General features: G+C 40.4%; 1 protein-coding gene and 1 non-coding gene across 2 annotated transcripts in view; both read right to left on the bottom strand.

The window, feature by feature from the left end:
• Positions 1 to 20,944, bottom strand: part of KCTD16 (potassium channel tetramerization domain containing 16) — a 270,980-nt gene extending 250,036 nt beyond the window's left edge. The window contains exons 1-2 of the mRNA XM_042447839.1: positions 20,306 to 20,944; positions 18,933 to 20,084 (exon numbers count right to left, since the gene is read on the bottom strand). Coding sequence (XP_042303773.1) covers positions 18,933 to 19,764 — 832 coding nt within the window. The 5' untranslated portion in view covers positions 19,765 to 20,084; positions 20,306 to 20,944. The remainder of the gene's footprint in view (positions 1 to 18,932; positions 20,085 to 20,305) is intronic.
• A 1,445-nt stretch (positions 20,945 to 22,389) lies between these two features.
• LOC121924474 lies at positions 22,390 to 22,549 on the bottom strand. Its single transcript, XR_006102617.1, has one exon. It is a non-coding gene; the product is annotated as a U1 spliceosomal RNA (small nuclear RNA).
• Between the last annotated feature and the right edge of the window lie 3,817 nt (positions 22,550 to 26,366).

Here is a 26,366-nt window from a genome sequence, read left to right as displayed (position 1 = left end):
TATTATTATTATTATTATTATTATTATTATCCTGCCATTCCTCCAGATAAAACAGGATTTTAAGCTCACCACAACATTGTGAGGTTACTTGAGAGAGCACAAGAGAGTGACCTAAGCACTCAAAAAGTTTATAATAATAATAGTAATAATATTTATTTGTATACCGCCCTGTGGCGAACCAATCCGGGTGGTTGACAACAGTAAATATAACAAGAGTAAGATATAAAATTAAAAACATTATAATCCTTCCCCTCCTTAAGAAAGTATTAAAAAATATGACAGATTAAAAACACAATATCAAAGCATAAAACATAATTAAAACAAACTAAAAACCCTGGTGTCCCTCTGGAGATCCTCAACCATCACTAAAGATGGGGCCACGAGAGGAAAGAGGGGATCAGGGAGCCCGGGCCGGGATGGTTAATCTGGAAAGGCCTGCGGGAAGAGATCCGTCTTGACCGCTTTTTTAAAGCTGTCTAATGATGTCAACTGACGGATCTCATCCGGCAGGTCGTTCCAGAGTTTGGGGGCGACAGCAGAGAACGCCCTCTGGGAGGTCGCTGCAAGCCTAGATTTTAGAGGCTGCAGTAATTTCCTCCCAGAGGACCGGAGAGCGCAGGGAGGATTATACGGGAGGAGGCGGTCCCTGAGATAGCTTGAACCCAAGCCATTTAGGGCTTTAAAGGTAATAACCAACACCTTGTACCGGGCCCGGAAGCTAATAGGCTGAACAGGGAATTGAAGAGTTTCTCCAGTCAAAATCTAACATCCTATGTACTATTATATCATAAAAGTGCCTACACAAATGCCTGCATATCTCAACATAGAACTAATTATAAACACACTTTCTAGAGGAGATGATTGTTGCTGTTCTTAATTACCCTCAATGCACTTTGACCTCTGCTGACCCTATGAATAAGAGATCTCCAAGTCACTTTTTTATCAAGTCCTACAAAGTCAGGGCCATTGCTTCTCTGATTGGGTCTAGCCACCTATAATGCAGTCTTTCCTCTTTTCCTACTGCTCTCTACCTTACCACGTATTTTCTAGTGAGTTATGTCAAAATATGTCCAATGTGCAACAGCCTCAGTTTAGTTACCTAGGATTCCAGGAAGAGTTCAGGCTTGGTTTACTCTTGGACTTTATTTATTTATTGGCTCTTTTTCTCTCAGAGTGGGACCCAAGGCAGCACCCAAAGAAAGTATATTTTCTAAACCTTAATAAAAATATATTTTTTAAAAAGTTCACAAATTAAAATATAGAACCATTCTAAAAACATCTAAAAATTAATATATACATGAAATAAACATCACAATCTCATGCTCCCCTGCTTACACATTAAAAGCTTGCTTAAACAAAAAAATATTGCTGTTCACCGCCCTGATGTTTCGAAGGCGGTATATAAATAAAGCCTTTATTATTATTTATTATTATTATTCCAGCAAAAGGAAACCAGGGAAGGGGCCAGCCTAGCTTCCTAATGAAGGGAGTTCAAGAGGGTGAGAGCTGCCATTCGGAAAGCCAAAACACATTATTGAAATAATCCAGTTTGAGACTGCCTTAACTGCCCTGACTCAATGCTAGAGAATTCTGGGATCTGTAGTTTTGTGAGACATTTAGCCTTCTCTGTGAAAGAGACCTGGTGCCACAATGAACTACAATTCCCAGGATTCCCTAGCACTGAGCCAGGATGGTTAAAGCGGTCTCAGACTGGATTATTTCTGCAGTGTTTTGGACCTTTGTCATATGTCTTCACCAGGTGAGCCTATGATGGTGGCAGGACCGAAAGAAAGCTCTCACCTGTATATCTTAAAACTCTAGCAGGTTCATATAGGGAGATACAGGCCCGTTACACACGGGCACCCTAGGACGGACTCATTCCGTGCTAGGGCTAGAAAGGGGCGTCTCTTCCAGACGCCCCTAACCCTACCACAGACTGAGTCCCTAACAAATGGTGGCGGCTGTTCCACACGGCCGCCGCCATCTTGATGTAGCGGACGCTCTGTATCCACACGTCGCGCCCAGGAAGTGATGCCGCAAGTGTGCGACAAGCACCTTGCAGTGTCTCTTCTGGGGCCCAGGAAGGAGCGTGATTTTCGCGCTCCTTCTCTGCAGCGTCCGGGAACCGCACCGTTTGGCTGTTGCGGTTCCCGGAGACTGCAACCGGCGGCAGCGGCAGACCGCCGCTTCTCGGCGGTCTGTAACGGGCCATAGTCTTTCAGATAGTCTGGACACAGCCATATGCAGTTTTATATGTCATCAGCAGCACTTTGAATTGTGCCTGGAAACAAACCTGTAGCCAGTGAAGCTTTTCTAACAAGGGAGTTACATGCTCCTTGTAACTGGGTCTGGTCAACATTTGGTTGCAGCATTTTGAACCCATTGAAGTTTCCAGTTTCCAAAGGCAGCCCCAAATATAGTGTATCATGAGATTTGATAATATATGCTCAGACTCTCTGGTTCTTGCTATCTAGAAATGGATTGCATACATTGCATTCCAAATGCACGTGAGTTGCATGGTTCTTTCATTTCAACAATTCACACTCAATGGAACAGTGCAATATAGCAGAGCACAAATGTTTGTACACCTTCACCATGTGTACAAACTAACGTGTGACTTGAACTATAGGCAGCTTCATCTGTCCATGTTTTCATCTTTTTTTATAATCCAAGGCATGTTTTATGTTGAACACATGGTAAAGGAGCATGACAATGAATGCCATGCCACATGCTTCTGCAGTAACAATTCCAATAAGTGTGAAAAGTGGCTCTTGATCTCACAGGGAGAAAATAATTCCATTGCTTTAAATTGTGAGCATGGAGCTGAGGAATACTGAGAAGGCAAAGTGCTTTCTCTGCCTGATGTTAATGAATATTATTTTCTTTTCTAGTACTGAGTATAGCCACAGCTGTAACCTAGTGGGGGGGTGGGCAAAATGAGGGTACTGTATTCTCAAACAAGAATTCTACCCCCCCCCCCATTAAATTTTCCTTCAGTCCCCAAATTTCTAACAATAACTTAAAACTTAAGTTGCGCATTGAGAAGTACACTTTAGGCTTCCAAAGAAACAGAGCATGCAAAGTTACCAAGGGAATGCGAACACAGCAAATATAAGAGTTCTAAATGTGAACAATTTTCAATGACTCACTCACTGTAAAGCTAGAAATTTGGGGACTGATGGAAATTTTCATGGGTGGGGAGACAGAATCCTTATTTGGAAACAATGTTATATTCTGAATCTAGCTAACCATAAGAACCTGAGTACAGGAAAGTTTCATTTCTTCCCCAGAGAACATCTGCCCTCTATTAGAGGAAAGTGTTTTGGTTCCATCAGTTCCCATCCTGTGCACAGCCTGTCTTCCACTCTGGCAACTGCATAAATCCAACAGCATTTGAACTTCCTCCCTCCCACTCTTCCTCTCACCCACTCTGCGTACTTTAGAACTCAGGCTCTCATGAGAGATCATTAAATTTCAGAACAATCAGCAGTTCATTTTAGATATTCCATTGTGCAGTGCTGTGACTTTCAAAAATATGCTTTGCCATTAAATCATACTGTGACCTATTAAAGAAGGGGCAATTGAAGATCTTAAGATGGTAGAGTCTGGGTTCTAACAATGCAGCAGCAACTGCCACATGAAAAAGAGCTTGACATAAGAATGTGATGGGTGTCCTTGAGAAAAGACTTTACTATATAATAGATGAGAGCATGGAAAAGTTCCTTTTTTTAGATTACAACTCCATGAATCTCTCAGTCAGATGCTTATTGTCCATGAAGGTTAGGAGATTCTGGAAGTGGTAATCCCCCGAAAGTAAATTTGCCAAGCTCTGATATAGACTTATCATCCATTTACTAAAAGGCAATAGCTTTGCTTTAAATCTTGGAATATATATCTGTTTTGCACCTAATGTTACATTTTCTATAATAACATTGAAATTTTAATTTAATTTTAAAGATTTTTTTAAAGGTTCAAACATGATTTGTGCAGAAAAATAAAAACTCTTCCAATGCTGTTCCAAACAATAGCATCTAGCAACTTCTGAGGGTTCCTTCTTCGAAACATTCTTCAACTGCACAGAGGGCCTTTTCTACCTCAGCCCCGCAGTTATGGAACTCACTTCCCGAAGAGCTCCGCTCGACCCCCTCCCTCGACCAATTTGGGAAGAGATTCAAAACCTTTCTCTTCGAACAAGCTTTCCCCCAGATGTTGTAATGCCTCTTTCCCCCTCCCCATGCACCTGCACTTTGGCTAGTCTTTGTATGGTTTTTACTCTGTGTTTTTAACTCTTAGTTTTAATGTTGATATTGTATGATTTATTTATCGTTTGTTGTTGACATGATGTTGTAACCCGCCTTGATCTCAAGGAAAGGCGGGCTATAAATAAACGATTTATTTTATTTATTATTTATTATTATTTTAGATGCTCTTAAAGTCCTAGATGCAAATTTAATGATCTTTCTCAAAACAGCTTATCACAGTGATGACAATCCTTTTAGGGACCAAGTGCCCAAACTAAAAGGCCTTTCCGGCACCAGGTGTTACCCAATGCCAGGGGCAGGACTTCCAGGAGGAATGAGACTTCCAGCACAGGACTCCTGCTCTCCAGGGGTGGCACTTCTGGGGCAGGACTTCTTCCCCCCACCCTCCCAGGCCTTCAGCTGCATCTCTGGAGGGCAGGGAAGAGGAAGAACAGGTGCGCATCTGTTTCTCCTCTTTCCCCCGCACCCTCCTGTAGGCAGCTGAAGGCCCAAGACAGGTGGGAAGGAGGGATGTACCTGTTCCTCCTCTTCCCTGCCCTCCGTGTGCAACAAAAAATGGCTGTATGTGTCAGAGGTTTGCCACCATGAGCTTATCATAAGTTAAAAATTTCATTAGAAAACTGAATTTTCTCTGAAAACATCTGACAAAATAAGAGCGTCACATTGGACTCAACTTTAAATTTTTGAAACCTAAGTTCAAAGACAAATCTCAGATCCCATAGACATCAAAGTGATCCATCCCAGGCAATATCCATTTTTGCTAAAGAATACAAAGAAGTGTTTAGAAGCACTGATGTCAACAGGAGCTAGCCAGCCATCCCAACTTCATATTCAATTACCTGAGATTGGCACAGGTCTGAATATCATACATCTTGCAGATTTATGGCAAGCCCACCTAGACTGTATAGACCTAAAATAATTTTAGTTATCGTTCCTTGAGATAGATTGTGATTGAGTTAAACCTCACAGTGTAGTAATGAATACTACACAAACATCCCCTAACTAGGTGTAATATAGATCATAATCAACCTAACCAATAACTGGACTGTGGCTGACAAAAAATGAAAAACAGGTCTGGGTAGCACAATCAAAGAAACATTTTTGCTCACCCCAACACCTAACTGTGCAATAAATGTCAGTAATGGTGATATATTGGTTCTGTTCTAACTGGAATGGATGTATTTTTGGAAAAAATACATAAAGAAATGTTTTTCTCCAGTTATTGCTGTGTCCTTCTTGGCTTATTCAAAATTATAAAAGCTGCCCTCCGAACTACCATATCAGATATGCCTACCACAACATATCAGTGGGGAAAAGAGATGCCTAATGGATTATGTTCTATTGCTTACATTTTTATTGCCCTTTTGCCTCATTGTATCATCTGAGCATTATACCAAGTGTATATCTACCTACTTTCCAGGCCACTGCACACCTCTGATGAAGTAGACTTGAGCATGCAAAAGCACTTGCCACAATAAATTTAAGGTGGCACAGGAGTCTTTCTCATTTCTGTCAAAGAACATGACATGATGCTGATACTGCAACCATGGTGTTACAACAAACCATATCCACCTCAGAAAAGCATTCAAGCTAGGCAGCTCATGAGCTTTCTGCCTTACAATGCCAGTTACACTGTGCGAACGTGTGTATAAATATACTTACTAATTAAATTCTCTTTCAGGCTTTGTTCAAATAGAAATGGTGACATGTTGTGGTTGGTTAAATTAATCTTAGGTAAAGTATGCCATCCAACTACCCTCCGGATTTCCTTTGTATTTGTTGTTAAAGGTCATAAATCTGAATTCTAAGTAGACACCAATTATTGCACACATTTCCTGAAATACCAGCTCCTACCCAACAACATACAGTCATTTAACCACATATAATTTGATGATTACTCCATAGCTCTTTCTTAATATTCATAGCAGGCGCTAACAGCAGAATGAATAAACCAAACAGTGTTTTGTTGGAAAGATAACGTGAGGAATGGGGCCACAACCCACAGGGCTCATATAATGAGTGAATGCAGCCAATGATTTTAAGGCTCACAAAGCCTGTCAATTAATTTTAAGCCTACAGTCATTTTGCTATAGATGTCTCAATGTTTCCCTTGAACATTACAGTTTCCCAAGATGTGTTATGTATGTGCTTATAAAACAAGGCAAGCCTAAGGAAATGTGCATAATACTTCCAAATCAAAAATTCTATATATACTTGTTCAGACTTTGGAAAATGTCTCAAATAACAGACATATTTATTTGCAGCTATATTTGAACCATTATGTGAATGGTTGTTGGATCTGCTCAAGAACAGAACAATGGATCCAATGAAAGGCCTCTCAAAGGCCATTATCCTGATTCCCACAGTGGCTAAATTGACTCCTTTGGAAACACCAGAAAAAGAGCATGGAAGTAACAGCCCCCCTTATGCTGTTGTCCCTGACAGCTACTTTTCATATATATGTTTTTTCTGGTGCTGGAGATAGCATATAGCCATCATGACTCTCAACAGCCATTGATAATGTATCACCCTATATATCTTTCTAAACCTCTGTCCAAGCAGCCGGATTATTTATATTCCGTCTTTTCCCATTGGGAATCAAGGCGGATTACAGCAATTGTAAAAAAAATCATAAAATAAAATTACAATTCAAAATAAACAATCCCATATCCCTTGATCACAAACCGATTAAAAGAGAATTAAACAGTAGAATAAATTAAAAAATTCCTGTAAGGTATTCGGTAAAATTGGGAGTAGATTTAGAGGGAGAGGAATGTCTTTTTCTGATGGGGGGGGGAACGGAGGCAATAATGTCAGTGAGGGAAGGCTAGGCCAAAACTGCTAATTTGGAAAGGCCTGCCAGAAGAGATCCATCTTAACAACCTTTTTAAAGGCTCCTAGGGTGGTAATATGACGGATCTCATCCAGCAGATCGTTCCAGAGCCTAGGAGTGACAGATAAGAAAGTTACAGGATTTCCCACCCGTCCTTTGCCTACCATGCAAGTAGCCACCTTGTCAAGTCCCCTCTTAATTCTGCTAATTTTTAGGGTCTCTCATTTGTATCAGTTTCTACTATTTCTTTTTATGCTTTCTTGAGCAGTGGAAAATGCAAAGTAGTCTAAAGTAGGATTGCATGAATCACTTCATTTCTGATCTGCAGCACTTTCATGGGTATTTATTAAAGTGTCTGTTCCACTCAAAGCTTTTTCACACAGGACTTTAATTCTGAAATGGATACATTTGCTTATTGGGAGCTGATGGGTACTTTTGCACAATATTGCCTCCATGGTGCTGGAATTCTACACTCTCTCCTGCTTCAAAAACCTCTCTTCAGCTCTGAAATATCCCATCAATAATTAAAACTACTGGGGATTTGTCATGTGTAATATAATCCTGTGAACCACCAGAAGTTGGTGGGTGGGGTGTGAGAGGTGTATTGACTCACCTCCTGCCTCCTAAATCCCACCCTTTTTCAGAGTGATTTTCTTTGGTTGAGCCATAAAGATCCACCCACCGCATTTGGGGGGGGGGGTGTATTTGCGTAGTACTGCTTTTCCTTTAGATGTCTATAAATATGTTTTTGTATATTTCATGTGTAAGGAATGCAAAATTTGCTGAAAAAAGAAAGCAAGGAGTGTTGGTAGTCTATCTGGGAAGGAGGGAGTAACCTGAGCTGTTTCGTGGGGGAGGGAGGTTGTATAGGGAACCTGGATTCTTGTTTGTTTGGTTTTGAGGTATCCCTTAATGCCCCTATACATCTGCGTCTGACGGTGAAGAGCAAGTCTATAAAAGGTCATGCTACAACATCTTTTGCACAGCTAGTCTCAAAGATGCTACAGGATCCCTTTGCATACTGATATTTTAGACTAACATGGCTATGTCTCTCAAGTCTGTCACTATACAGTAATTATCCAAGGGAAAGAGGGCTGTGAAACTGGAAGCACATGCCCACCACCTGACACTGTCTCTCTTCTTTTTTTCCTGTGGTTCCCCCTCTCCTTTTGGGACATCAGAATTATCCTATAACAGCACTGTGTGAGGCCACAAAACAAAACAATACAGTACCACAAAGTCTCTCTTGTCTCCTTTTTCAAAGGAGATGCGAAAGAGAAATGGAAAATAAAACAAAGAAAGAGAAAACAAGGGGGTAAAAGGCAAAAGACCTGTAAGGCCACCCTGGCCAACCTGTAAGGGGAGTGGCATCTGTTCTGCAGGCAGGTAAATGAAATATTTTCACATGTGATGGTCCTGCCAAAGAGTCAAGAAATTTTGGTATAACATACATAAGAACATACAAGAAATGTTGGGGATAAAATACCCTATAACCCCAGAGTTGTACTTGTTAAATATGACAGCTTACATGGGATAAATATTAGAAAAAAGACATTGGACAATTATACTCTATCTAATTACAACTGCTAGAATATTACTCACAAAAAATTGGAAATTGGATAACATACTCAAAGTAGAAGATTGGCTACGGAAAGTTATAGAATTTAAAGATATGGATATATTATCAGCATTAATCAACAATGAATCGAAAGCAAAAAGAGAAACAGAATGAGACTTGGTTAAAAGATATTGGATTAAAACATGGGATATAAAACAAGAATTATTGAATTAAGCTCTTAAGTAAAAATTAAGTGTATGCTTCTTGAACTCATTTACTGAAGATATAAGGATGAATAATATATAATATAACAAGGAAATAACACTGGATATGGATAGGAAATGTTATACCTGAATATCTATATGTGGGTGGTTGGATTGTTCGAAATGTCTCAAACAATGTGTAAATATTACAATGTATCGATCATGGATATGTAGTACACACTTTGTAAATATGGAAAATATGGAAATCAGATTAATTAAATATATATATAGATATAGATTAGCTAGCTAGCTAGCTAGATAGATAGATAGATAGATATGAGAGGCAGACAGAGGTAGAGAAGGGAGGGGTGAAAAAATTCCCATGGCACAAAGTGTGAAAGAAACGTGCTGGAAAACATGAGCAAAAAGAGAATGCCAGAGGTGTGTGTGAAAACAATAAATACTATTACATTTTACAGTTAGAGAGAAACACAAAAAAGAAAGGTACTCCTCTACAATAATACGAAGTCCAGTGAAGAAGCCTGCAATATCATTATTAATATGCATTTTTGCCAAAAATCCTTGGGCAGTTTGTGGGACCTCAGAAGGCTTAACAACTGACATCTGGCCTTGGCCTGTCTTCAGTTTTGCCTAGCCCAATGATCTGAAAAATGTTGGAATCTTGGAACCAATGGTGGTTTGTGAGTTGGCTTCTGCTCCCTGGATAATTTCCATGAAAGAAAGAAACTGCTGTAGCCAATGGATACAAGATGGTACTGATCCCTGACATATTAGGGGCGGAAATGCTTGTCACACACAGCAGATACTTATCTAGTGCTGTGCTGTTCAAGGCTATCTGTAAGTCCCATTTTTATCTCTCATAACACTCTCTGCGTAGCAACATTCCAGGGTGTTGTGAGAAATTAAAAATCATAGTTACACCCAATGCTGCTGAAAACACTATTTTGATACTACAGCTGCTAATATTTCCAGAGATGAAAACTGGGACATGTGTGGCCAAGCAACATCAGCATGTGGTCAAGATGGCAACCATTGTTAGTGAAGAAGATCACACATGCTAGGAGAGGCTAGCCTATAGCAGTTTGCTTTTGCCTGAGTCTACCACGAAGGTCTCTCCTAAATGAGTGCCAACTACTTTTGCACTTAGAACTCAGCTTGAAAAAATTGAAATAAGCAATTGAAATAAGTGGAGGAGAAAGTGAGAGGAGGAAACATAAATTGAGCTATTTTAACAGCAGTTGACAAAGTGAGATGACTGAGGATTAATCAGGACTGTCCCTGCCAAACTGGACCAGTTAGAGAGTATGTTATACTAGTGCCACTGATGCAGAAATCCATCAGGGATCCATCAGAAGGCACTTTACCAGGGGCCTCTTGAATCTGGAGCTGTCTCTACCATCAACCCCACAGCCTCACAATAATCCAGTTTTGTTAAATGAGAGCACAAGCAAGCTGGCTACCTTGGCTGGGAGCTACCATGCACCTAGAAAAAGCTATTTTGTCATCTCTAAATGCCCAACTGACTAGCTGTGCCCTGAATACGTAAGTGCACAGCCTAGAGAAGGGTGGAAGTAAAGACAAGAGAAGAGAGAGGGGGGTAGCTTTAAGGTACATGTCTTCTCATCCATATTTCCAGCTAAACTTTGGGTGACAGGGAAGAAAGATACAAAGCCCCAGAAGAGAGCCAGAGCCTAGGATCTATTTTGAATGGCAACTCATCCCTTCTGCACATTTTCTTCCAGCAGAGCACCTCACAAAGAGCCTGTAATCCCTGGATCTGTTAAATAATGGACCCAGCATACACACAGACACAGCCTACCTCTCAATTCCCTCTTGTGCTGGCCTAGTTTAAGCTGGAGCACAGCCCAGATGCATGGAACACACACGTTGCATTGTCATCTGGTCCTGTTTTTCCTCTGCAGCTCCAATCCCTACACACCCAGCAAACAGAAATAATTTTGCTGTGCTGGTTGCCTTCAGTGCCTCCTGCAACTGCAAGTGAATATAAATCTCCCATTAGAAACTGCCTACATATATTGTCCATAAAAGGGAGGCTGTATATGCTATCTATACCGCTCCTTTGAGTTGTTGGATGCTCTGACACTATCACGTTCAGTTTGTCAAGGGAATATCCATCTTTCCTCATTTTTCCTTTCTTTTAATCTATCTGGAAACTTTTAAATAGACTCAAACAAGATTTTTGGCTTAAAAATAAGAATAATCTCACTGATGGTTTAATAAATTTAGGATTTGAAACATTCATTACAGCAGTTTGCCTCAACATCTTTAAAAAACCTTTCAGTAAGACTTCCATATTCCCCTTGCACTTGGACAGGAGATACATAAGCTGATCAGCAAAGAACATCTCTGCATGTAGCTAACTAGTTGTATTAGAAGACCTCCCACTGTTTCGGCCCATTAACCCAAGCACAACAGCTTGATGAATTAATGCTTATATAGGCACAGTTGGCAGCTCTAATTAAATAATTATGGCTATGCAGCTGCAAAGAAGCTGGAATGTCCCACTGGAAAACCAGCTGTCAGTTTTATAGCTCCTCAGAGTTGTTATTTTTAAAGGAAGTTTGGAATTTTGATGTCAAGGGGCTCTGGCCACTCTTTACACTATCAATATGGATTGTCAATATTCTTACCTTAGAACATCCAACAGGAGAATTATTATGCCCATATAATTGCTGTATTCCTATACTGTATCCTAGGAAAGTGGCAAATATTTTTAATAACTAGAGCATATGCTCAGTTCACCTGCTGTTTCATAAAGTAAATTTGTATTTGGGGTTTTGATTAAGTTGTTTTTAACCGAGGAATACATTGAAGGAGTAGAGAAAAAGTCCATAATAATAATTTTTTAAAAGGTACACTTTTTGAAATGACAGAAATCTCTACCAGGCATTACTCAGACATTTATGAGCACTTCACTCATTTTAGAGAACCACTAAATCACAGTTGGAAGGAACCACAAGTGTCATCTAATCCAACCCCTTATCATGCAGGAATATAAAACTAAAGCACTCCCAGGAGATGGCCTGTTAAAATACCCCCAAAGATGACCTTTGTCCTTTGTCAAAAAACTTAAATCTCATTTAATGGACTTTAATCAACAATCCATTTTATCTATATGCAAAAAAATCTTGTAGCACCCTTGAGACTAACTGTGGGAAAGATGTAGCATTTGCTTTTGTAAACTTGATCTATTTCCTCAAACATATCTGGGAAAGTAGGCCAAGTATACGGAAGCTTATGCTACAATATTCTTTTGCTTTCTGACATTCTAGACTAACATGGGTACGTCTCTGAATTCTACCATCCTGTATTCAATTTGACTTTAGGATTTGCACACTGGTGGTTACAGGAAGAAACTGTGGGATGATTAGCAAAACCTCAAACCTTCAGAATTACTCTTGGACACTGATACTCCAAGGCAGATAATGTGACAATTTTGTGAGACCTTTACAAAAACTTGTAGTTTCAGTCCAAGGTCCAAGGTTTAAAATTCTTTTCCCTCTGCTGACTTAACTCTGTCTCAGAACATCTTTACTTCATCATAAGTATAATTGACATTGTAGATTGCATAGCCACAGCCAGCCACTTCTATACTTGTTCCCTGGACCTCACCCACTGTCCATCCCTGATCACAATTTAAGGAGGATGGCAGTCTGGTAGATTCAGGATGGAGTTGGAGAACGCTGAATTAAGTTCAAGTAGACAAGTTGCCCCAACAAGAGCCCTATATAAGTATGGAAAGCACTTTCTTGAAGAAGAAGGAACACATGACACATCTAGGTGAACCTCAGCCCAGAGCCTTGAACCTGCTCTTTTCAGGGAACAGATACTCAGGTACAGGTACACAACAGCCCAGGCCCTGGGATATCAGTACATTTCCCTACACACAACTGCTTCATATATGAATAAAAAAAGGATAATAAGGTTAGTGACTGGAGTTCAACTGGAGCTTTTGATTCCCTTTTGGGTGACTAGAAACCAAGAATCTGCCAACTTCTTCAAGAATGAAAAGGCTTTAAGGCAGTGTGGTCCAGAAGCTGCATGCAACCATCACCACACAGACATGCTACACTGCATCTCCAGACTACCTCCAACCCCCATGCCAATTTTTAATTAAAAAAACAACACATCACATCCATAGAGGCCTTGATAATAATTTGCCAGAAGATATTTCAGGGGTTCTGGCCTTGTTTCAGGCACCAAATAGCATTTGAATACACTGCTTAAAAGTGTAGAGAGCTCCCCTGGAGTCCAGGAATCTCTCAGTCAATGTCCCTTTGTGTTATGACTCATGCAGGTGAGCAGGCACCAGGGAAACACCATAGATTGAAGGAGGCTGGTTACCCTAAGGAATACAGTCATCCTTCCACATTTATGGGGGTTAGAGGATCAAGATCCCTATGAATATGAAAAAAAACATGAATAACCCTCTCCTCCCTCCCTGCGGCAACCATTTCCAGGGTGGGAGGGAGAGAGGAACAGGAAAGGAACATGAGTTGGCTTCTGGGCTTTTTCTCATAAGAGGAAAAGCCTGGGAGGGAGGAGGACAAGGAATGCCCGCATTAGTGGCCTTGACCTCACAAATAATTGAAACTGCAAACCTCAAGGCCACGAATGTGGAAGGAGCACTGTATAGCTTAAAAAGAGCTGTCTCCAGGATCCCAATTTGGAGACAATTGATTCACAGATCTTCCTGAAACTCTCAAGCTCAGTGATGAGCCTAGTCTGGAGGCTAACATCTGTGTCCCTGTACCACTGCTCTCACAATGCTAGCCTCAAAGATAACTAAGAAAAAAGTCTTCCTCAGAGTTTCCCCACCTCCCATTTTCTCCCCTTTTGGCATTTCCAGCAATCGCTTCTCTTTACTACAAAATTTGGAGGGCCACATTATTCCCATCTTTGCTTTAGTATTCTTCTTATTCAGTCTTCTTAAACAAGCATCTGAACATGTTGGCATGAGTGTGTAGGAGTTATAAAAATGAGATGTACAGTTCAATGGAGATTATCACACAGAGATAGGATAGAGATGGGATCGCTCCCCCATCCTTATCCCATCATTAACCCGTCCGTGATTGTGATAGCATGAGAGGCTTTAAATCATAGTGCTAATCCTGCCATTAAAGCAGAATTGCAATAACATGAAGTTCTGTTCATGCAAAATGCTGGCCAATGTTGCTTTAATGATGGGTTAATGATGGGGTAATGACAGGATCTGCATGACATCATCTGAAAGTCTTTTGCACAATCGCAATCAATCGTGCTTTTTGAATGGGTTAATGACGGGATCTGCACGAAGTTGTCTGAAGGTATTTCCCACGATTGCACAGGAAAGATGGGACAGGAACAGGATAAGGACAGGATAACCCCAGTGTGATAATCTCCAGTGGGACAGGTTAACTGAACAGGTGGCAGGTAATTAATAGATTGTTTTCCTGTTATTATATAGAAGCATATTTTAAATGGGAGAAAATGGGAGAAGGGCAAAACAACATCATGGCTAATTTTAGCAATATTCTAAAGAGGCATATCACAGAAGATTTCAGACATGGGTGAGATAGAAGTAGAGTCGTAGCATGTAGAGGTGCCTATATTCTTATGAGTGTCTTCCAAAACTTATCAAACAAGATAATGCAACAAAGAATGAATAGTGGAGTAACAAGCCATTTGTTTGGAGGTCTGGAGGTTGAAGGTTCCATTAAAGTATTTTGGAAGTAGAGTGGCCAAACAGAAAGGAAATACATGGGTTAAAAGGAGGCGAGAAGCAGCCAGAGATATGCATAAAATCTCCATGTGCTAGTAAGTATGTACAGAATACTTAGCAGTAATTAAGAAACACAATGCATCTCACCATACTTGACTTATATATAAGAGGTGTGAGGTTCTAAAACATGTTTCTATAGAAAACAGACAGACAGACAGACAGAGATAGAGACAAAATGTGTCCTGAAGCCTGCATACAATCTGCCAGGGTCATTTTGTAGCCCCTGGCCCCTTTAAATATCCTCTAAGTCAGGGGTCCCCACTCTGGGAGCCCACACCCCCAGGAGGTGCAAGATGGAATTTCATGGGGTGTGACAAAGAGTAGATTGTCAGAGTATTTCTTTTAAAACCGTTATAATGCAGCATCTGACATAATCATTGCATATTATTTCACTTATAAATTCATGATCATGAGAGTTTGTTAGGCATTTAAATCCTTGGGGACCCTCAGCTAACCTTTTGCCTCTGCTCACATGCATTGTGCTTCCCTTCATCACTTGAATTCACTTGGAAATGGCATATTACTTTTGTAGGGGGTGAGACTATTAATCAGACATTTCCTAGAGGTATAAGAAAGATTGGATTGGGGGCATTTTGCCACGCTTTTGTCCTGTTTTATGCCCAAGTGATTCCATTTTTTCTCAAAACAGGAACTGAACAGGAAGTGGCTTCCTGTTGCTAAAGACAATGTCTCCTGGGCCAAAAATGTCCTGAGAGACAAACATAAGGAAAATACCCCTCACAATCCTTAGAGAGCATTTGGTGACATTTGCAAGCAATAATGATGCTTCTGTTGGGGGGTTGCAGGTGGTGAGGGGGATACAGTCCTCCAAGTTTTCCTGGGGGACAAGTGCAGCTTGCTAGCTTCCCAGAGCTGCCCACTAGCGATATAGATGGGACCTTAGTTTTTAAAAACTAGATGACCTCTATGGCCATTCAATCTACCAGTTCAGATTCCAGGCTGCTGCTCCTCTTTTCTTGTAGTTTTTTTAAAAAAAAATCTTTAAATTATACCTGGACATATTTGGACAGCCTGTTAAACAGAGAAGTGTCCTCTCTGAATTATAGTAGATCACTGAATACCTCTCTGTTAAGCTGAATACATGGCCTGCCAATTTGGGGACTTTCCTAACAAACTGTACATTTTCCTTAAACCTGGAACAGTCCCATTTGTACATTAGATGCATTATCCAATCCAACCCAGTACAGGAATCCACCCATCAGCATCCTGATAGATAGCAACCCAAATTCTGTTTAATGCTGCCAATACAAGAGAATCCACCATTTTCAGATGTTGAACAGCATTTACCATCAGGAAGATCTTTATAATTTGGAAGGAATCTCCTTTCTTGTTATTTTAAACCATTGATTTGGGTCCTAGTCTTTGAAGTAAGAGAATACAACCTTATTCCATCTTATACATTTTAGCCCTTTGGATATTTAAAGAGACTTCCATATTATTAGAGAGCCAGTGTGGTGTAGTGGTTTGAGCGGACTATGACTCTGGATACTTTTGGCCATGAAAACCCACTGGGTAACCCTGGGCAAATCACATTATCTCTCAGCCTCAGAGGATAGCAATGACAAATCTTCTCTGAATAAACCTGCCAAGAAAATCCTGTGATAGGCTCACCATGTCACAAATGACTTAAAGGCAAACAACAACACCCACACTACCTATATGAATTTGCAATCTTTTTTCTCCATGTTAAACTCCCTCAACCCTTCCTCATAGGACTTGTTTTCCAGACTTTTTACCATCTCAGTTATCATACTATGAACACACTCCAGCTTTTCTATGTCCTTCTTAACCTGTAGTGACTAAAACTGGACACAATATTCCAAGTGAGTTCTGACCAAACCTGACCAGAGTGGTATTAATACTTTCCTTACCTGGACATTATACTTCTGCCATGCATAGGGTATTCCAAGACATGTAGGCTAGTAAAGGAATGATTTTGACATGTGTATGAAGTCTGACGTTCCAAAATACATTTAAATGTATGGACTCTGGGTTGGATTTTTTTTAGCCCAACTCTAACCCAGAAGTATTGGAATAGTACCATCGCTAATATGTTCATAGTACTCAAAGGAATAAATGCTTGATCTACAAATTGGCTATGTCACACAACACTGTAAGACATAATGCTAGTACAGTGGACTCTTGTTATACACTGGGGTGTGGTTCCAAGATCCCCCATGGATAACAAAATCCATGGATGCTCAAGTCCCATTAAATCTAATGACATAGCAAAATGATGTCCTTTATTTAAAAAAATGGAAAATCAAGGTTTGATATTTGACATTTATACTTTTTTTACATTTTCAAACCATGGATGCTTGAATCCATGTATAAGAAATCCGTGTATAAGAAGGGCCGACTTTATATCTCCTTTGTCAATGGCTAATACAAGGTATGTTAGAAGACTGCATCACCCAATTCTTGTGTTACAACTGAAGATCCCATTGTCTTTCTTACGAACAGCAAGCTTTCATCATTGAGGAACACCTTTCTCTTAGGTTGGACATTGTCCTAACTGTTCCCATCAATCACATTATCATTAATATTTTTTTTAAAAAAATCTTTAGCTGTTTTTAGCAATTTTCACATCTAAACGGCAAAATACTGTTTTATTTCTCCAAAATCAAGATATTTTGGAGATAGAGGGAAACAACCATATTTATAACAATTTATAACTACAATGGAACCATGTAGCATACCTCCAGTATAGTTGTACATTACTAACTTGGATTTCTTGGGAAGAATTTAAACACCCTACCTTGTGAAAAAGAAATGAACAGAATCACTTTTTAAAAAAGAGAACAGGTAGTTTAGACCATACCTTAAAGTTTTCCTCTTTCTGCTCATTAAATAAATAAATAAATCCCCACCAACAGCAAACATAAAGATGAAAAAAGGTAGTCCATTAGTAAAGCAGAGATGACATGAACAGCAAAATATCAGCAATACATTCTTTTTTCATCCATTTATGGTTTCATTCTGAATATTCTCGGCAAACAACCCTCAAATCCCAACTTTCTGCATGTGTATTTCTCCAAAGCAAACAAATAACTAATAAATAACAACCACACCTAGTTTGTACTACATTATTTCTCCCTTTACTTTTTTTACGAAAGACAGGTCACTTTGGATTATTTTGGCAAGAATTGACAACTAACATAAAAGCATATTCATCAATTCATTCACATTAAAAGCACGTATACGTATACACTGCTAAAATATGCACCTTAACAAACTGAATGTTCAACCTATTGCTTAAAATGAGTCTTCATATTTACTACTACAGTCAACATCTTTTTTTATTAAAAACATCTTTGAGTTTCTGTGCTGCTTTTGAAAACTATAAGCCTTCCACTTAAAAGCAGAAGGCAATTCTTTAACAAGATAAGGTGTTTCTATTTCATATTTGTTTTCACAGAACATTTTTAAAGAATTCTGGTTGTGATATGGGACAACTTAGTCCCCCTCCAAAATTAATCTAGGAGAAAATACAGCAGCCCTTTGCAATGAAGATCAGGTAGTATGCTCATAGTATAAGACCAAAAAAATTATCCTGGTGTGACCTGATGAAAATCACACACACACACACACACCAAAATTTAACATTTGATGCCAAAACTCTGATGAACTTCCAGCCAGTATACAATTTAAAGGAACATTTATATCAGAGTAATCATAGCTAGATACAAAAGCTTGATTCTTAGACATTCACTATCTGTTTTAAGACCCCCATCTTCCTGTCCTGTTTACATAAAAGAATCCTGCTAGAGAGGAGCTCTAGTGAGTAGATTTCACTTTCCTTCTGTGCATGTGAGCATGTCAGCTTTGTTGACAGATGGCTTGGCTGACGGCACATGATTATTACCAAACATCTATTACCTTTGCAAATTGAATCACATCTGAAGATTTTCTGTAATTAAGTCAGCAGTGTTTTTTCAGAGCTTACGTTACACTCAATGAGTAATCAAAAGACACATAAGATCATCAAGCGGGTAGTTAGCAAAAGGTGGCAGAACAGCCTCTCTGTATATGTATGTCAGGATGGAATAAAGGAGAGAGAAACATTCCGGCAGACTGTGCTGCCACCTAGCCAAGATCACACCATGGAATTCACCCTCCATGTGTGTTAAAAAGACAGATGCTCTACATAAGCCCCTTTGTACCCTGTTCTTCCACCATGAAACTTCTCCAAGGTAATACTGAGGTCACTGAACCCCACACCCTCGACACATGGGAAGCCCCTTGTACTTACGATAAAAGACGTACTCCGTGTAGCTGGACCAAACTTTGTCATCAGTGTACTGATTGACAAAAGAAGCAGTCACTGAGGAATTGCAGGCAACCATGTGGAATCCGCATTCCGACAACATATCAAATGCCCTCTCCAGGTGCCTGAACTTCAAGTAGAACCTGGAGGTGTATCTATCAGGAGCTCGGTCTGGGTCTCTGCTCTCATTCAGACTTTCTCCAAAAACTTCTTTGACCAGAGCAATCCTGCCACAAACCAAAATCCTTGGGACTCTCCTGAACTTGGCATCTGCTTGGGTCTCCCTGCCCATGCTACAGGACCCCCTGTAGCCAATGGTAATGAAGCCCCATTTTCGATCTGAGGGAACAAGTGATGATGGGGCGCATATCCTAGTGTCACTGCTTTGGGAAACCTCCTCATAATCACTATGACAATAGTCATCGGGACTTTGCTTGATCTCATCAGGAGTCAGGAGTTTGACCAAGTCCGGTAGCTGAAAGTACTCAGCTTCTCTCTTGAGCCGTCCTCGTTCTGGAAAGTGATCAGGCAGGACCACCTGCTTATCCCTGAGATAGTCCAGGATGTAGCGGAACAAGAAGCCATCTCTGTCAATGAAAATCCTTCCCTTGGAATCCTTGGCTAGGTCATTGACTGTCTCTCTTTTTGAGGTGAACATTTTCCAAAGCAGGGTGTGGGGGATGCCTGTTAAAGTGGAGTGGCGAGTGAAGTAAACTTGGCCACCCACATTCAGTTCTATCACCTCCGGGAAGGATTGTGCAGCAGTCGTTTGCTCTCGAGGAGGGAGGTAAGTCCTGCAGTTTCCACTCAAGGCCATTGTACTTTTAAACCAACCAACCACGAGATATGGCAGAACTCTCACTCACATCCAAGATTTAAGTAAGGCTCCTCGATCTATTCTCCCAAGTCTTCTAACATTTAAGAAGACTGAGGTCTGCTGGGGAAGGGATGAAATGGAAAATGAAAAGGAAGTTGCAGGGTTTGTTTTTCAAATGTCCAGATATGATGACCACGACAACTGATAAAGTGTTTTAAATGATAAAGTGGGATCACTTCACTAAATGTAATCAGAGGATGAGATCTTCCATCGAAGTCTAAAACAGTACGATCAATCCATGATTCTCATCATTTACAAGCCTGTTGAAAAAGAAAATAAGAAATAATTATTCCCCCTGTGCATTATATAAAAAAGAGGTTTTTTAAAAAAAAAACACACACAGTTGGGTGTTGGACACATTCTGATAATTTAAGGGAATACTTATCTTCCTCCATACATTTTGTTTATATTTCTTTTCTTGTTACTACATACATCTAGTTTAAAATAAGTGAAAGAAGGGCACAGAAGCATCAAGGCTTACCTTGGTTACATGGATGCAAGCAGCTCCTGTGAAGAAAAGCAACATTTTCTAAGCAGCCCCCAAATCAGCACTGAAGGGGATTGAATCTGAAAATGGGAGGGAAAAAAGCATATCCAGAGTAGGCAAGAGACGGAGAAAAGAAGCTGAGACCATCTGGCAATATCCAGGCAAAACTTAAACCCACACAGAGGAAAGTTAACCAGAATGGGCACCGAAGGAGAGAAATGAAGCTGTGTAGCAAAGAGCTGAGGCAGAAAAAGGCAAAACAATCACAACAACAAACAGAGCAGAGCATAAATCCCACCAAGTCAGGATCCTTTAATAGAAGAGCAAATGTCAGCAAGAGAACCTCACTTTAGATGACTTGCAGAAAGCCCAGATTCTGAGCCCAGCCCTGACATATTTCAGTAGCATCCCACAGTGGAAGCACCTTCTCCATCAGTAAGGACTGAGAGCCTCCCATGTTCCCAGCCAGGCTGAGAGAGCAGCAGCCTGCAGCAGTTTGAAAGGATGCCCAGCCAAGCAAGCTGCCTTGCTCTTGCTTTCCCTACCCAAGCTACTGCTCTGTGGCTGCTGCTAAGCTGGGTGGTTCCACAGTTCCCAGTGCAGTTTCAGATGCTGTTGTTTCAGCAGTGCAGGGAAGAAACCATCCAGGGAAATGACTATTACATCATCTTAAAGGAATATAGCTTTGAGAAAGCTAAGCAACCTGGAGGGGGTGGGACTCATTGCTAGTTCATTCTCTCCCCTCCCTTCATTTTTTCATGAGTTGTAGAAGGAGAAGCACGGCATGAGGCTGTCACAAGCAGCTCTCTCCCAGGCCAAGAGTGATGTTCCAGAAAAGCTTATGCCGCTTAATCCGCTGGATGGAAAGACCGGCTGCTCTTCCACATTTTGTTCCTTGCAGAACTCTGTATTTGAGCATGGATCTAAGTTCTTTCTTGCATCCAAAATGCAGGACTCTCTCTCAGTCCTGTTGCACATTTTACTGCCTTGACAAACTGGATCTCCCTTGAGTAGTGTGCAAATGAAATACAGTAATACAGTTCAATATGTCCCCCAAACACACACAGAACTAACTGAACTATATGTCAGTTAAGGTTTGATTCACCCCCCTCCCCACCCCAAAGCATGTATAGTAAAATCACGGCCTTTTCACACTGAATTAACTCATCATGATCTGTCAGGCATCCGGATGGGGAAAGTGGGAGGTTTTTCCTCTTCAGAAGTTTGAACAGGAGCCAGACTTCTGTGAAATAAAAATATCATGCTTTGACATATTTGCACAGCTCTATTCCTAAATCCTATAGAGTTCTGTGGGGCTTATTCCCAGGAAAAGTGTACAAGATTATACTTTTAACATCCTCAACTTCCCCTTTGAAAACAATAGCAGTTGTACTAACTTCACAAAGGGACACAATCCAGCAATAACTGTAGTCAACAAAAAAGTATCCAAAATTTCATACTGTGCATTTGTTAAATATGACGTCAATGATTCTTATTAGTGCTGATGAAGTTGAAAGGATTATGGTAAGCTGCTGCTTAATTTACATAACAACACATTCTCATTTTCACAGCATCACTCTGGCTCCATCCCTAGAGTAACTGCGATGGGCTAAGACTTGCTTAAAGGTTTCATAATTTTCTAGACAAGTTATATGAACAATTTTTAAAAATTTTGTTGAAAAGCAACTTTAACAAGCTAATTAATTATAAACTTAACTACACACCTTCCAGCCATCCTATTTTGGTGGGGAACATTTCTGCATAATCCTCTTGTCACATTTTCAGCTACTTTTAAAATGTTCTCATTTCTGTCTCCTCCTTCTCCCACTTTCCCCCTTGGTCCTTGGCTTACTTCAGTTGCTGCAAACTGAGTTGAAAGTGCAAAAGTAATGTTCACTCAGTTAACTCAGTGGGGGAAGAAGAGGTGGAAGATTATGCCCTTCCCAGAAGGCTCTGGCAAAAGCAAACTGCTGCAGTCTCTCCTAGTTTTGTGTTCTTCTTCATTAATTTTTGCCATCTTGACCACACTGCTATTGTTTGAACATACATTCGTCTTTTTTTAATTCTTTTTTTAAAACTAAAAGCGCGAATGCAGCCTCCCACTACCACTAATTATGCAGTTGAGTTTCCTGCATTTGGGGAAATCGCAAGGGTCAGCACACCCAGAGTACAATGGATGAGCCTCACCCTGGGAAAACCACCTTTGTGATCGTGGTATCTTCCCTGCCAGGTAAGTATCATCCATCTATGAATATCGGAGGGTATGTTAACTGTTCAGCAGTGGGCATTGTAGTTTTTAAGAATGCAGAAAGAAAAAAATTAGCCTTCCCTCCCCAACAGCAAATCTCCACACAAACCTCCTAAATGACAATTCAGCTTTTTAAAAGCCTCTATTTATACCCATATGTGCTTTAAAACATCCTAAAATATACTCAGTATGTCATGGAGAGGCAATGTGTGGACTTGTGTTTCACTTAAAATAAAATGCAGATCTCTTAAACATTCACCTACCATGAATCCCAGTATGCAAGATTTAAGCTCATACATGTGGATCTCCCAGTGATTCTGCAATCTCCATTTTGGGACTGAGTTTAAATGAAGATCACATAACCGTAGCCTCTGACCAAATTTTTGGTCTTCTCTATTTTTCTTGCACAGGCCCTTACTTTATTGTAGAGTCTAAACTGATGAAGAGTCTGGAGAAGTTAAAAGCGTACACATTCTTGGGAACTTCAGCTAGTCCAAATAAAGGTATTTCCCATTTGTAGATTTTTTTGTTTTGTTTTGTTCCTATGGGCCAACACAATTCTCTTGGTTTTGAGTAACAACAACAAAATCAGTCAAATAATATTCTAGCTCAAAATGTTTGCAAGACATTTTGCCCCAGAAAATATTCAACAAAGAGTTATCCCACTCCAAGCTGCTTGGATTCTCTTCAGCCTGATGAGACATGCAAGAATTTCAATCCACGCTTCAACCTTTTACAATCTTGACAGAGGCTTCAAAGACAAAGGTCTCTTGAAACCTGGCCTAATGAATTTAATTATCATATGGCTAAGAATATTATGTTAAGTCTGCCAAGTCAATATATTAATAAACTCTTAATTGCATGTAACTTGCTTGGTTTTACCTCCCTCCCACTGCAAAAAATTAAGACAGCAGCTGGTTTTATTTTACATGTTTAGGGCACCACCTAATGGCTTGATAAAATCATGGCAGGCCCTCAGAACATGTAAAAAGCAAGGTATGCCTTAAAAGAGGCAAATTCTGGGATATGATTTCCACATATTGAGAAAAATATGTTCATAAATATTAACATACATATATTAAATACATAACATACAGGCCTTAGCTACTGAGCCTGTTTCTATCTAAACATGCAAACTATCACCAGTTCCCTTCCTGAAAGGAGATGTAAGTTGTTGGGCTAGGTTGATGGATATATGACTGATATTAACATCATTGAAAGGGGCAACACCCTTCTTGAACCTGGCTGCATTAGATAACTGTTGGTCAGTCTCCAACATCCATTTTTGGGGGACAAGGTACTGAACTGCTTGGTGGTTTCCCAAATCCAGGTGTTGCTGGATGAAATGGAATGTCTAGATCTATTTCAATCTGGCTTCAGTTCTGATTATGGGATAGAAACAGCTTTGGTCACCTTGGAGTGACCAATATATATATAATATGGGGAAGTGGACAGGGCAGTGAGTCTCTGATTACTCTACTGGGAGGTCGTTCCCACTACAATTTGCACCGAATTGTGATGTGGGGTATATGACCCTCATTCCCACTTGAAATTGCTTCTGATTCTCATTGGATCAATTTCAGTTGGAATACAGCGGGGCAAACATTAAAAACCCAGGTTATCCTGATAGTAGTTTTTTTGTAGTTCTTTTCAGAGAATTGATGCTAACATGTGTCCAATAAGCGGGAATGCCAGATCAGAATCGATTCTTTCTGAGGGGAGGGACAAATAGCAGAGGGGTGATTACCATCCATCCCCAGAGACACCCCAGTGCTGCCTTTTTAGGTTTTTTTTTAAAATAAACTTTATTGCAAAATCAATAGATTGGTAAAGCAACTACTTGCCTTCCCAAAAGTTGCTTTAGCAATATATTGATTTTGTGATAGTTTATTTTTTTAAAAAATCTGTCATCTGTCCACCTCCTCTTCCTCCTCCTGGGTCCCCCGACCTTGTCTCCATCCTCCTCCTCTTCACTCTTACCTTGCTCTCTTCCCCCGCCTCCACACTCCTTCCTCCTTCTCTGAGCCAGAGAGAGAGCTGAAAGCAGTCCAGACAATGAGGGCCCCTGAGGGGGGTGGAGATATGGGGGAGAGGGCTTCCTCAGGGGTCTTACTCCCTTCCTCCACGCCACATGGTTCCTGGTGGGGGTCTCGGGAGGGGGAAAGAAACAGGGGAGAGGGCTTTCTCGGGGGCTTTCCTCTCTTCCTCTATGCCCCACGGTGCCCGGCAGGGATCTCAGGAGGAGCCCCGGCCCTGCCATCCCACTTGTCAAGCCCCGCTGGTGCCTGCTCCTCCCCTTGGCAGCTCGCAGGGCTGTGGTCACCAGAGGTAAAGGGTCTGGTCAGGGCTTCGGCCATCTGTCGAAGATGATTTGATTTGGATTCCTGCATGGATGGCCCTTGCGGTCTCTTCCAACTCTATTATTCTATGATTCTATGAAGTAGTTCCAGGGAGGCGGTGCCTGATCGGCTGAAGGGCTGCTCCATCTTCCCTGGCTCCAACTAATGGGGATAACAAATGTGCTAAACAAAAGCAATGCCACAAAAGGTCCCTTTTCGTAGTGAGAATGAGGGCTCTTTTGGATTCGCTTCATATAGCAGAGCAGAACCGGATCAGAAAGTGGGTTATACCCCCAGTGGGAATGAGCCCTGTATGTCTCAGCAGCTTTCAATACCACAGTTCATGGCATCCTTCTTGGCAGCCCATCAGGGATGTGACTTGGAGCACTGCTTTACAGTGATTTCAATTCTTTTGGCAGGCAAGAACCTCCTAGAAGGTTTTTAAAAGTGTTTAAGTCTGCACTTTTAATTATTTGTTTTTGAATTTCTATAATACTTGTTTCATAGCTGTATATTCTTGTTGTGTACCTTGAAGTTATTTCTGACTTATAGTGACCCTATCAGAGGGGCTTCTTGGCAACATTTGTTCAGAGAATGTTTGCCTTTGTCTTCCTGAGGCTTTGAGAGTGTGCTTTGCCTGAGATCACCTAGTGGATTTGCATGTTTCAGCAGGGATTCAAACCCTGGTCTCCAGGGTCCTAGTCCAACACCCAAACCACTCTATTATACTGGATCTTCCTTTATAGCTGTATTTTTTTTTAAATTACTTTAAGCCACCTTGGATGCTGATATGAAAGAAAAGTAGGACATAAATTAATTCAATAATCATATATTTATTTAACCATACCGTATGTCGACACACGCTTTGTTCTTTGCTGGGATATATGCTTTTATTGTTGTTAAGTCATGTTTGAAAAGGCCCTAAATCTTCATGACATTTTACCATCTCAGAAATCCCACTGTGCTGTAAATAAACTTTTTAGGATCCTTGTTTCTGGTTGTGGTCAAAGGTAAGAATGACAAAGTGATGATCCATATCTCAAGATCTTCAAGACAACTGGTAGATATTGCTAGGCACTGATCAGTCATAACTCTATAAAAATGTCCCAAGTATTTGTAAAATTACCGTATACACTTGACTATAAGTTGACCTCATGTATAAGTGGAGGGTAGTTTGGGGGCCAAAATTATGGATTTTGATAAGACCCGTGGAAAAATCAAGGGTAAAATTTTGCAGCATGTAACCAAAGATGTAAAGGATGAAGCAAAGGGAAATTATGCCAAAGAACATACAAAATTCCAGCAAGCATAACTGTGCTCACACTGGATGGATGAGATAGTAGAGTGAGTTGATGCTTCTTTTAGGTGCTCCAAGAAGGAATTAAGCTCTCACCTTTCACCAGGGGATGGTTCCATTTTTAAAAAAAATAAGAGGTAAAACGCATTACTTGACCCATGGGATAAATTA

This window comes from Sceloporus undulatus, chromosome 2 (genome assembly GCF_019175285.1).
Source record: "Sceloporus undulatus isolate JIND9_A2432 ecotype Alabama chromosome 2, SceUnd_v1.1, whole genome shotgun sequence".
NCBI classification, from domain to species: domain Eukaryota; kingdom Metazoa; phylum Chordata; class Lepidosauria; order Squamata; family Phrynosomatidae; genus Sceloporus; species Sceloporus undulatus.
The sequence above is the reverse complement of the archived record's forward strand: the minus strand, read 5'-3'. Positions and strand labels throughout refer to the sequence as shown.